Source organism: Hydra viridissima, unplaced genomic scaffold (assembly GCF_058129835.1).
Source record: "Hydra viridissima isolate aposymbiotic clone 2 unplaced genomic scaffold, HvirCarnegie_v1 scaffold_4, whole genome shotgun sequence".
Taxonomy (NCBI): domain Eukaryota; kingdom Metazoa; phylum Cnidaria; class Hydrozoa; order Anthoathecata; family Hydridae; genus Hydra; species Hydra viridissima.
In genome coordinates, this window is record NW_028324303.1 from 14,937,493 (window position 1) to 14,951,089 (window position 13,597).

The following is a 13,597-nucleotide window of genomic DNA, read 5'->3' on the forward strand; positions in this document are numbered from 1 at the left end:
ATATATATTATGGAGCTTATAGAGTAGTCGAGACAAAAAATGGCGACATATCGGAAAAAATACTCAAAAAATACACAAAATTAAGCCTGGTGAATGAAGGACCAAGGAGTTGAATGAAACCAGACCTTGACTAAAAATTTTATTTTAAGCTTTTTTATATTTCGTTATACTTTTTTTAGTCATTTTAAAACTATCCTTACAGGTCTATTTTATTATTGACGGAACTTTGTTTACACGAAAAAAGTTCCCAAACTTACAAATGTTTATCTTGAAAAAATGATGAAAATCTGTTCGTGCCGACAACTAATTTCCTTTACCTTGGTGTAATTTGTTTGGTAATTTGTCAACGCGTGAAGTAGTTACTTTATCCTGAACAGTCTTATTAAACAAATGTTATAAAAGTTTAAACTAATACCACGTGATCAGAGTTTCTGTTTTAAAACTATGGGCAGCCATTTCAATAGATTTTTTTGTTGACGGGTGAAAATTTGGAGTTTGTCGGAAACTCGCATGGCTCGCTGATTTTTGCGGCCTGTCTGATGTAAAACTATACGCAACAGCGTTATTATTATGCGCATGCTCCTGAAATAGAAATTGAAAGCGATGTAAACATTAAAAAAATTTGTTATATCAATAGTGGCAATCCTAACGTTTTCTCAAATAATTTTACAAATAGAAATCTTCTTTAAAAAATGTATATTGGGATAGTTCCTAATATAAGTAAAGTATACATATGCCTTGAAAAAACCTTGAAATTTAATTGCGCACGAATGTTAAGAACTGAAAAAGCAGCTGTCGATAAAGGTAAAACTGAGGATTTTAAAGTCCAAATAAAATAAAATCTGATCGTAGAATTTCCAGATTTTTTTTTAATACTTAAATTTAGTCTATATAGAACATAACAAAGCAAAGTTTCCTGAGCATTCAATTTTTTTACTTTACGTTGTTGGCTTACAAGTGATGACAATATTGCACTGCTTTTGGCTGGTTCTAAACTATGTACAAGTGCCACAACTCAAGAAGCTAGAGTTGTTTATAAAGTCGTATTCTCTAAATAGTTGCTGAAAATTGGTCTGGAGATGAAAATGTGGTTGAAAATATTCCTTTCACCTTTTACAAAGAAGAGAATGGGAAGTTTGAAATAAATTTCACACCTTGGGGTAATGTAAAAAATCTATCAACACATACTCTATACACATTTTGATCCAGTAGAAAGGTCTAAAGTTACCTAAGCAAAAATTAAAATTTTCAGTAAAAAAATTAGTTTAGCAAATGTAGCATATGTCAATATGCAAATGATATATGCTATACTCTTACATTAAAGCAATTTTTAACATTGCTAGAGTAGCTTACAGCATTAAAGTAAGGTTTATATAATATGTACATCTTTGAAAGTTGCCAAATTATTTATGTTTTTGTTTTTATGCAGCTTTAATGGTCTTTTACATCATAAGCTCATTCCTGTAAAAAGAAATTTAAGTTAATATTGTAGATTATGGTGGAGGAAGTTTTAAGATGAGCTACCAGACTATAAATCTAAATAGTAAAAAAGATATTATCATTTTCAACAATTTTTAACCCTAAGGACTACAGAGTCAACATTAAAGTAGCAATGACACGATATCAAGAACAAATAGAAAACCTGCAAAGAATGAAGTATAAGTAAGAGAAACAAGCCATATATATATGTGTGTGTGTGTGTGTGTGTGTGTTTGTGTGTATGTATGTATGTATGTATGTATGTATGTATGTATGTATGTATGTATGTATGTATGTATGTATGTATGTATGTATGTATGTATGTATGTATGTATGTATGTATGTATGTATGTATGTATGTATGTATGTATGTATGTATGTATGTATGTATGTATGTTGTATGTATGTATGTATGTATGTATGTATGTATGTATGTATGTATGTATGTATGTATGTATGTATGTATGTATGTATGAATGTATGTATGTATGTATGTATGTATGTATGTATGTATGTATGTATGTATGTATGTATGTATGTATGTATGTATGTATGTATGTATGTATGTATGTATGTATGTATGTATGTATGTATGTGTGCTGATTCTTATTATTATCATTATTATTATTATTATTATTATTATTATTATTATTATTATTATTATTATTATTATTATTATTATTATTATTATTATTATTATTATTATTATTATTATAATAATAATTATTATTATTATTATCATTATTATTATTATTATTATTATTATTATTATTATTATTATTATTATTATTATTATTATTATTATTATTATTATTATTATTATTATTATTATTATTATTATTATTATTATTATTATTATTATTCTTGTTGAGTTTAATTATGTGTAAAATAAAACTAACCTGTTTGTATATTTTAGTTACATATTATTATATGAAGAATAAAGCCCTCTATGTTGGCTTAGAATTATTAATAGACTATTGAATTAATTGCACTACAATCTGTTCTTCATATTTTAATGGATAAATATCTAAGACCCAAACGATTTAACAGCAATCCCAATTTTGCATCAGCTTCCAAAGAATGGTTACACTGGTTTAGAACTTTTACAAACTTCATGAAAACTATAAAAACAAAAGATAAATTAGATGTCCTCATTAACTACCCATCTCCTACTGCGCTTGACTATATTGCTGACATTGAATCGTTTGATGACGCTATAGAAATCTTGGTAAAACTAATTTGTAAAACCTAAAAATGAATTATTTTCCAGACATCAGTTAGCTTCATGCAAACAATTATCTGGAGAATCTATTGATGAGTTTTTGCAGGCCTTACGTACACTCAGTAAAGATTGCAACTTTAAACAGGTTTCTGCTTCAGAACATTGTGAAGAATACTTTTGTGATTCATTTATAAGTAGTCTAAGCTCTCATCATATTTGCCAAAAACTACTAGAAAACTCTACTCTTAAACTTGATGAGGCCTATAATCAAGCTTGATCATTGGTAAATGCTCAAAGAAATAACGAAATGTATTCACATACAGAGTGTAGTAATGTCGCTACAATTAATAAACATTCTGAATGTATTACTGAGCTTGCTTCAGTTTCTACTAAGCCTAGTGGACTTTGTTATTTCTGTGGAATTAAACGTCACCCTTGACAATCATGTCCTGCCAGAGATGCAGAATGTAACAACTGTAGTAAGAAAGGACATTTCAAGAAAGTATGCAAATCATCAAAGAACTTTGTCACGTCTGCTGCTGCTAACTTCCATGCACCAAATTTAGCCTCTATTACTTGCTCTTCTATCAACTCACTCAACTCTATTGTTTGTATCTTTATTGCTAGGGTCAAGGTAAGAGCTCTTCTTGACACTGGAAGCTCTGACACATTTATAAGCAAATCATTATGTGATCTTTTAAAACTTAATATACTCCCTTCTAATAAAAGAGTTTCCATGGCTGATCCTTCATTATCTTGTCAAGTTATAGGTAAAGTTTTAACTAACTTCACTTTATTTGGTATGAAGGACTCTGATATAAACTTTTTGGTTATACTCAACTCTTGTGAACAAATCATACTTGGTAGAGATTTCCTGCAGTTACACAAAAGTCTTAATATCAATTATGGCGGAAAAAAAGATTCTTTAAAAATCTATTCTCTGAATATTCTTACAATGAAAACTAGCAGTCTTTTTTCTTTTCTATCTCCAGAATGTAAACCGATTGCTTCACCTTCTAGACAATATAACTCAGAGGAAAAAGCATTCATTGAGCAAGAAACTAAAAAACTTTTGGAACTAGATATAATTGAACCCAGTAACTCTCCTTGGCGATCACAAATAGTTGTTACCAGGAATGAGAGACATAAAAAACGCATGGTCATTGATTACTCACAAGCAATAAATTGCTTTACACTACTTGATGCTTATCCTTTACCTAACATCAATGAATTAGTTAACTCTGTTGCAAAATATACATTATTTAGCACATTCGACTTAAAAAGGGCTTATTACCAAATACCTCTCCTAGAAAGTGACAAGTATTATACTGCCTTTGAGTCCAATGGACATCTTTTCCAATTTAAGAGAATTCCTTTTGGCCTCACTAATGCTGTTGCACAATTTTAAAGAATCATGGATAAGTTTATTCAAGAAAACAAATTAGAAGACACCTTTGTATATCTAGATAACTTGCTTGTATGTGGTACATCTAAAAATAAACATGATTCCAATTTAGAAAAATGTCTTGAAGCTTCTAAGAAAGCACTGTTTACCTTCAATGAAGAAAAGTCTATATTGTCTACTTCAAGTATAACCTTCCTAGGTTTTATTATAAAAAATGGCTCTTTTTCTCCTGATCCAGATTGCTTAAAGCCATTAAATGATATGCCTGCTCCCACTGATAGTTCTTCTCTCCATTGAGTCCTTGGTATGTTCGCATACTACTCTCAATTTATCAAACATTTTTCTGACAAGATTCATCCTTTATCTCTAGCGTCTACCTTTCCACTGTCAACTAAAGCTATTAAATGTTTCAATTAAATGAAAGAATTAATCTCTCAATCAGCTCTACAAGCTATTGATGAAAGTATACCATTTGAGGTGGAAACAGATGCCTCTGAATATGGAAACACTACCTTGTTGGTCGGCATTTTACTCTAGTCACCGACCAGCGCTCTGTCTCTTTCATGTTTGACAATAACAAGAGTGGAAAGACTAAGAATGACAAGATTTTGAGATGGAGGATAGAACATTCTTCATACAGCTATGATATAGTTTATCGCCCTGAATGTAGCAATTTTGTTGCTGATGCCCTCTCTAGATCTTGTTGCTCTATGACTATAAACCGATCCTCTCTTAAAGAACTACATGAAGCTACTCAACCTTTTGAGCGACTAAGTATGGGTTTTAAAGGACCTATTCCGTCTTCATCTAGCAATAAATATTTTTAACAGTTGTTGATGAGTATACAAGATTTCCCTTTGTATTTCCTTGTCATGATATCTCTATTTCAACTGTAATTAAATGTTTAACTCAACTTTTCACTTTATTTGGTATGCCAGCTTATATACATTCAGATCGAGGCACTTGCTTCATGTCTACAGAGCTCCGCAATTTTTTTAACTCTCGAGGTGTCAACCTAAGTAGAACTACTCCTTATAATCCTCAGGGCAATGGTCAGTGTGAAAGATACAATGGCATAATTTGGAAAGGAATTTCACTTGCTCTTAAATCAAAGAATTTACCTACCATGAACTGGGAACATGTTTTACCCAATGTCTTTCATTCAATGCGTTCCTTACTTTGTACTTCTACTAATGCTACACCTCACGAACGATTATTCAGATTCAGTCGACGTTATTCTAATGGGCACTCTGTTCCTACATGGTTAACTAATTCGGGTCCTGTATTGCTTAAAAGGCATGCCCAACTCTGCAAATATGAACCTCTTGATAAAAAGATTGAACTTTTAGAGGCTAATAATAAATATTCTCATGTAAGAATGCTTGATGGGCATGAGACCACTGTTGCTACAAGACATCTCGCACCAATGGCTGAGGAAATCAGTGATAATTATGGAAATAATAACTACAAAGTTAACTCCAATGAATCTGATACAATCCCTTCATCTGAGCTTCTCCATCCGAAAAGATCTCAGAACTTTTCTACTTCCTTTTCAACAAATCCTAAAGGAATTTCTATTGAAGAATCAATCCCTCGTTGTTCAGAAAGATCCTGGAATCCTCCTAAATATTTAAATGACTATATTTGAACTATTTGAACTTATTTACTTATTTTGTTTACTTAGTACGGTAGAATGTGCTGATTCTTATTGTTATTATTATTATTCTTGTTGAGTTTAATTATGTGTATACTAAAACTAACCTGTTTGTATATTTTAGTTACATATTATTATATGAAGAATAAAGCCCTCTATGTTAGCCCATTTAACTCAATTTTAACCCAACTCTGCACATTGTTATTTGGATTTATCTTAAATATTTCAACATGTTTGTAGGAGAAGCCTATGATATTGGATATTTTAATGGTGTCAGAAGGAGTATTAAAAAATAATAGCAGCATCTGTTCTGAAAAATATCATGAGTTTATATCAAATTTAAAAAAATTGTCAGACCTTCAAAGTTCTATTTTTAATCTTGATGAACAAATACAGCTGGTGAATGTTGCTATGGAAATGGCTAATTAAATAATCCTAATAATGTGGAAAATATCAAGTCAATTTACTTCCCTCAACTTGGTTTTCTAAAAGAAAGGAAAAAGAAAATGGTAAGCATTTTTTTAAAATGTGGCATTGACAACAAGATAATGTTAAGTTCTGTTTTCTATAGAATTATTGTTCTGCTTTAAAGTGGTACTGGCCTATAAAAACTAAAACTGTTAATCCTTTGATTTTCAGTGTAATATTTGACTAAATACATGTACAATGAAAAAACTTTCAGTGTAAATAAATAAAAAACTATTAATGTGGCCATAAACATGCAGAGTCAGCAATTAATATGCAATTTTAACTGCATTTTTAAACAATAATTTCTTCTTAACTAGTCATAGTTTGAGTCTAAGTTTTTGCCAAAAGTTTAACATGTTGATAAAGGGATTTGATCGGAATCAACATCATAGCATTTATAGATACAAAATGGTGGCTACAAATTTTCAATAATGGTTTTTAATTTTATTGTAAAATCTGTGCTGTCACTATTATTATCTCAAGAACAGAAAACTGTAAAAACCTTATTTTTGTTAAACCCCTCCACAGTAACCTGATAACCATTGTGCAAATATTTTAGGTATAATCTTCAAATAGTTAAAAAGATATCCTTGTTCAAAGTTGAAAAACTCAGAAAATAAAATAAAATCTTTCTAAAACATTCGAGAAACATATGAGTTATCATTACAAAAACATTTTCTTATGGCTGACAATTAAGGTCATTTTTTTACTAATAAACATATAAAAATTATACGTTTTTGAAATCTACAATAATTATATTATTCAAATTTATAAAATAAAGAAATTGGAAAATTTTGATATTTATAGGCTAGTACCACCTTAAGCACTTTAAATGTTATATTTGGATTATTTCTGTCTAATGCTTCTTAGTGGAAACTACTATTTACAAAACAATGTAATACACTGGAGCTTGAATTTACACTGAAGAAAGGTGAGGGATCATGCACACAACAGATTGAAGCTATCCCAGCAAGCACAATGACGTCGGTACAACGTCGTTTTGACGTCGCGAGGTTGGTCGTTTTGACGTCGCTGTAAAGTCGTAAAGTGTAACAATTTTACGACGTCGTATCCAGGGTGAAAAATAGACGTCGATGCGACGTCGCAAAAAGGATCTACAGGATATCGGTTATTGGTCGGAAAACCGACTAAATATGCCTCTTGTTTTTACATACAATTTTTATATTTTCTATTAAAAAATCTATTATTTATTTAAACAACTTCTTTAAAGAATTGAACATATGTTGTAACATGTGTAACATGTTCAAAAACTGAACTATTTTAAAGCGCCAAAATATTACCAATTACAGTTTCTTTTACCAATTACACTTTTATTTACATAAAAGAATGGCCACGATAAAGTCTCAAATAAAAATATAATGCAGCTGCTTGGATTTCTTTTTCAAAATTCAAATTTATACATCTTTTTTTTTTTCTGGAGCGTATTTTAACACGTTTTTCACTGAATCCAAAACTTCGATTTCAGTTGTCGCGTGATTTGACAACACACTCGCTAAACAAAATGAAATATGTTAAAACACTTTAAAGTTATTTTTACTCATTTTATAGAATACCAATCTTAAATGTAAATATATCAATATAAACTCACCGACAACCACACTACATATCTTTGTCTCTTTAAATGATAACTTTTTTTGCTCGTGTCTATTTGTTCCAAGCATATTAAAACATGACATTACAGAGTAGGACATTAACCTAAATTAAAAGAAATTATCAGAACTGTTAATAAAAAACTCACATAAAATAAGAAACTTAAATAAAATAATTATTTTTGCGTAATTGAGTAAATTGTTACTTAATTTGTTGAAATCTTAAAAAAAATCATTTAAAACAGGTTTAACAAACAATTAATTTTTAACTTTTTAAGGCCTTGAATTCAACCTGCTAAATTCCAATTTTTATAGGCAACTTTTTGAATTCAAGTTTGAACTTTAGGCTATCAAGTCCGAATTTTTATAGTCAACCTTGCAACCTGTTCAAATGTAATTTGAAAAACATTTAATTTGATTTTTAATCCATATTATTGTCTATCAGTTAGTTAATCCATTAATATAGAATACGACGCCATATAGGCCTGGAAAACATATCAATGTATATTGTTGTGTACCTTTTCATGACATTTCTCACATTTTCCCGTACTGTCTTGCCACCGACCATTTTTAACTGACCAACCTAAAATATATATATTTGCTTATACATATTTGAATAACATTTAAACATAAACTAACATTAATAACTTCGAAGCTAGAGGAGTTCTAATTGTTAACTTTATACATAATTTAATATCAAACGGACATGTTGGTAGCACTTTTTACAAAGACTACATTAAAGATTTCACACAAAAAAAATTTTATTGTAGTAAATAGGGTATTTATGAAAAAGAATTCTCAAAAACAATTCACCATAAATGAAAAAAAGTCTTTTTTTGATAAAGACTCCTCTAGTTCTTTGAATTTATCCATGTTATCAATTTTTTCCACATCTTTTGTACAATCATTATTTATTTGGTGAACTTGATTCTCCAATAGGTCAACGATACAAGTTAAAAGAGATATTGTCTTTTTTTGAAATCCTAAAATTACATATATTAAAAAGTCCAAATATTAAATTTTGTTTCACTTATTAACAGTATATAAATTACATAATATTTACATTTAAGAAAATGTCAGTTTAAAACCAAAAGTAATAGTATAGAGCAAAAGTTTATTTTCAAAATTGAATCTATGAGACAATTTTCGTCATAAAAATTGTGTATTCCTTCATATACCATTTTTTTAAATTAAGTAAACTTAATAAAAGTACTTAGGTAATTATATTGGCAAAACTGACATTAAACAGTTAACCAAATCTCTCTGTGTTTTCTAGATGAATTCAATAGATAATTTTATCAATAAAACTTGAAAAAAACTTTTTTAACTTACGTGCTTCATCCATTGGGAAATTACTATTCATACATCGAACCAGTTTCTTTGCTTTAGATTTTGACTTTGAAAACACTGATTGGGAATGATTATTCTGTGATTTTGAGTATGATCTAGAACTATGCACAGGTGAAGGGGAGCGAGATTTTGATCTTGGCTTGCGAATAGGCGAAAGTGAACATGAACTTGATCCAGACATTAGGACTGGTGAAAGTGAGAGCGAACATGGCCTGCTTTTGGAGACAGGTGATCGAGAACATAATCTTAACTTATGTCTAGGTGATAGTGACGCAGAACTTATTGGTGATAAATAATCAGAAGAACTACTTTTACAAGATGCTGATTGTGAATACAATTCTTGTTTTAAAATAGATTTACTTGACAAAGAAATTATCGCTGACATAATTTTTTCAGTAGGTTTTTTAGGCAATTCCACTTCTATAATAATATCAATAAATTTGTTAACAAAGAAAAAACAATATTTTTAATACTGCAATTAACATTAGGTTGCAAAAAACATTTAAATAAAAATCCGAAATCCTAAATCAAAATGTTTGTCTTACTGTTAAAATCAATATCCCTTTTTTCATTCACTGCACTCTCTCTTTCACTTGATGAGGACATAAAATTGTTTCCAGACACATATTCACACAAATCTTTTTCACCTAAAAGTTTTAAATAAGTAGAAGAAAAATTATTAATAAAAGAGTTAGAACAAATCCGGAAAAACAAAATGATTACCTCGTAATTTTATTTTTAAAATTTCAAATTTCTTCCAAAGGACCTCATTGGGAATTGCCTTTGTATATTTTTCATCTTTTCGAGAAGGAGGCCAATACAACCATTTCTCATCTGAGGAAATCCAATGAAATGGAACAACTGTTTCTGTCTCCCTAGTTTTTCCAATTTTGTCTTTGCTTGAAGTTACAACTAATGCCCATAAATCTTTCATTGACATCTTTGAATTTTTTATACTTATTTATAATAATATTATAATATTATATTATAATAGTTTTTGTTTAAAAAACTGTTTAAACGATTAATTATTAAAAATATATATTAATTTCTTCTAATAACAATTAATTGTTTTTAGAAAAATTTTGGCTATAGAACAATTTTAGCTATAGAACATGTTAACAGTAACATATTTTACTATAAATAATTTAACAAATAATAATTTTTATTAACATACTTTATTATGATTATTTAAATAAATGAAACAATTTTTTTTGTTTATATTTATAAATATTTAAATAACAATATTAGAATCTTACAACAATACAGACAATCACCAAATAGGTAAACTTTTAAAAATTCAATTTTTTTGATGTTTAACATTGTAAAATATATATTAAGTATATTGTTATTTGATCTAATACTTCACAAAGGTACAAAAAACTTTTCAACGTTTATTATTTAGTTAAAGAGTGGGTTGTAAACAAATTTTATATGTCATGACACAAACATGATAAGACAAACCCTTCTTTATAAGCTAGACATACTGCTTTTCTTTGAAAATGTTTTTTACTTAGACAAACATGTTTCAAGTGAGTTTTTATATCTCTAACAAAAACAATGTTAAAGATTTTAGAGTCACATGGATCTGTAAATACGCTTTTGTAAACACAATTTTTTAAAACAACACAGTTAAATTGATTGTTGTCCAAGAGTCTTTAAATTTTGGAGAAAAAATAACTCTATGTGATTTAGAATACTGATTACAACTTATTTCAAGATTTTCAAGCTCTGAAAATCTTTTTAAAACTTGAGATAATGGACTTTGAGGTTTGCGAATGAACTTTTTAATTACTTGCAAATAGTTTTCAAATTGGAAAGAAGAGATTTCATCTAAGGAACAGTTAAAAAAGCTAACATCTTCATGTAAATGAGTTAAGCTGTGTACATTATACACAGAAAAAGTAGGACCATAAAATTCTTCTGATTTAACTACAAAGTAATTCAATAAATCTTTTGCATATTGAAGATGATTATTTCGGACAATCGCATTAGAATCTAGAAAAATTCTCATTGCTAGAGTTAAAGAAAGAAAATGCTGATAACGTTCAGGAGTAAAAGCATCTTTTAAAACTAAAAAGCCAGTATATAACAAAAATTGCCTAAACTCAGTGGCTTTCCACCTCTTTACTTCATGTAAACTTCTTGATTGACGAGCAAACTCAGATGGAAATTTACCACTAAACTTTAACAAGTTTTCTGAAATATTCAACAATTGAGCAGAACCCAATCTATATGGGAAAGGTCCTTTGGTTAGAAAAATAAGAATTCGCTTAACAACACCAAGACATACTAAATGCATATAATCCAAGACAAAACCATCAACACAATTAACATTAAAATCTATTAATATGCTACGGCTTATTTGATGTGTATTGGCATAGAAATACTGTTTGAATAACTTGTTAGTACGAGGCACACAATTTGTAGTATTTAAAATCATTCTAAACGACTTGTACTTACCTTTAATTTCACATCTTTCACAACTAAAATAACCTGTATGACCTTTAACACATTTTAGATATTGCCTAGCAGGAGCATCACAAATAAATGCACGGATTTCAACCAACAAATTAACTCCATCTTTATTATAACCACATGCTTTTAAATTCGCAAACTCAATTAAAAAATCATATAAAAAATCATTTAAATTGGTTGGTTTTTGGCTACCATAGAAAATTGCAACAATAAATGGTGTAAAATTACTAAACTGGCAAAGTATAGGCCAAAATTGAGAGTTTGAAGATTTATGCAATGGCACACCATCAATGTTTACAAGTAAAGATATGATGTTGTTCTCAACTGGTAATAAAGGATTCTCTCTGAAAGTTTGACTAATACCATTACTTAACCCTAAATAGATATACTCCCCACCACATTTTTTTTCTGTCAAAACACAGCGTTGAGTCTTTAACAAAGTACAAGAAGATTTAGGCAAAGCTGCATGTCCATTGCATCTTAAAAGAGAAAGCAGCTCAGTACTTGCTGTGTGAGTAATTCTATTTTTAATCAACAATTTTTTTAAATTTAAAATAAAATATGTTTCATTAGGGTCAACCGCACTATTTCTCTCATCTATTTTTATTTCATTTTCGTCGTTTCTTGAAGAAGAACCAAATTCACTGAAAGAATCGATCTGACTAGAAGAATCCACTAATCTCTATAATAACTGGATAGCGCAACTCCGAGCAAAACTTCTTATTTTTTGACGCCAAAATCGCCATATTGGAAAGCCCCAAAAATTTTAATCCCGTAAGCTTTAAGTTCTGTTTTTCGGCTTATCGCTTTATCGCTTTATCGCACATATCAGATTTAATTGTTCTGGGGCTTTCCAATATGGCGATTTTGGCGTCAATTTTGATATTAGAGATGCGCTATCCAGTTATTATAGAGATCAGTGGAAGAATCAAGTTCGCTAGAAGAGTAGTATTGATTGGAAGAATCAAGTCGGCCGGAAGAATCAAGTTCATTGTATAAATCAAAACGAACAGAAGAATCAAGCTGGCTCAAAGACTCTAGTTGATTTAAATGATTACTGCAATTCAAAGAACCAAGCTGAGTGAATGAATCTTCTGTGTGGCATGGTTTTTGTTTGCTCGTATCATTTTTTTCCACTTCAAACGTTTTTTCAAAAAAATCTTCATCTTTATCACTCTCGTATAGAAATTGTCTTAACAAATTATCCTTTCTTCTCCATTTTTTCATATACTCTTTTCTACTCATTTTCTTAATTTCTTTTTAAAATTAGCTTCTATTAAAGTTTCGGACCTGACGCAACAGTTAAACAAAAAAAAAAAAAAAAATCTGATAATTTTTTTTTTTTATTAGACGACGTTAAACTGACTTCGCTACGACGTCTGAATAAGATTCTTTAAAAGACGTCGTGGATACGACGTCCTAGCGACGTCCTTACAAGGTCGTCCGACGTTATAACTTGAAAATAACCTATTTACAACGTCGTTGCGACGTCGTGTGTTTGCTGGGATATTGCAAAAACTGAAAGTTCAGCGACAAACATACCATAGAAAAAGTTTTATCGGAAAACATATGCATAAAATGCTTCAGGTTCCATTTCTTTTATAAATAAATTTATTCCAAATCTTAAACATTATTATTAATAACAATAATAACAAGTAATATAAAATCATACAATATATTTTTTAAAGAGGCATTTTTCTTTTTTAGAAAAACTCTATGCTAAAGTTATGTAATTCTATTCCAAAGCTTGTTTATGATGAAGGATTCTCTGGGAAAAGTCTGCACAAGAAAGCAGTTGAAATCATTACAAAACATAAACAACAATTTCATGTAATTTTCTGCATGCTATAGTATATTCTTCTCAAAAAATACAATGATAAGAGAAATATTAAATGAACTTAATAAGTTTTATTTGATTTTTTTCCTTTTCTTTC

The 13,597-nt window shown here is 29.3% G+C and overlaps 1 protein-coding gene across 2 annotated transcripts; it reads right to left on the bottom strand.

Annotated features, from left to right (window-relative positions):
* Window positions 1-7,612: 7,612 nt before the first annotated feature.
* On the bottom strand, window positions 7,613-10,285 carry LOC149890068 (uncharacterized). Of its 2 annotated transcripts, XM_090085454.1 has the most exons (7): window positions 9,912-10,285; window positions 9,734-9,835; window positions 9,171-9,608; window positions 8,652-8,821; window positions 8,357-8,421; window positions 7,838-7,944; window positions 7,613-7,741 (listed from the first exon to the last, which is right to left on the bottom strand). In XM_090085454.1, the coding sequence occupies exons 1-7, from the start codon at window positions 10,126-10,128 to the stop codon at window positions 7,644-7,646; spliced, it is 1,197 nt and encodes a 398-aa protein (XP_089941580.1). In that variant the 5' UTR covers window positions 10,129-10,285; the 3' UTR covers window positions 7,613-7,643. The 2 variants fall into 2 exon arrangements, 1 of the variants encoding a protein (XP_089941580.1); XR_016451863.1 differs by lacking the exon at window positions 8,652-8,821.
* Window positions 10,286-13,597: the final 3,312 nt, after the last annotated feature.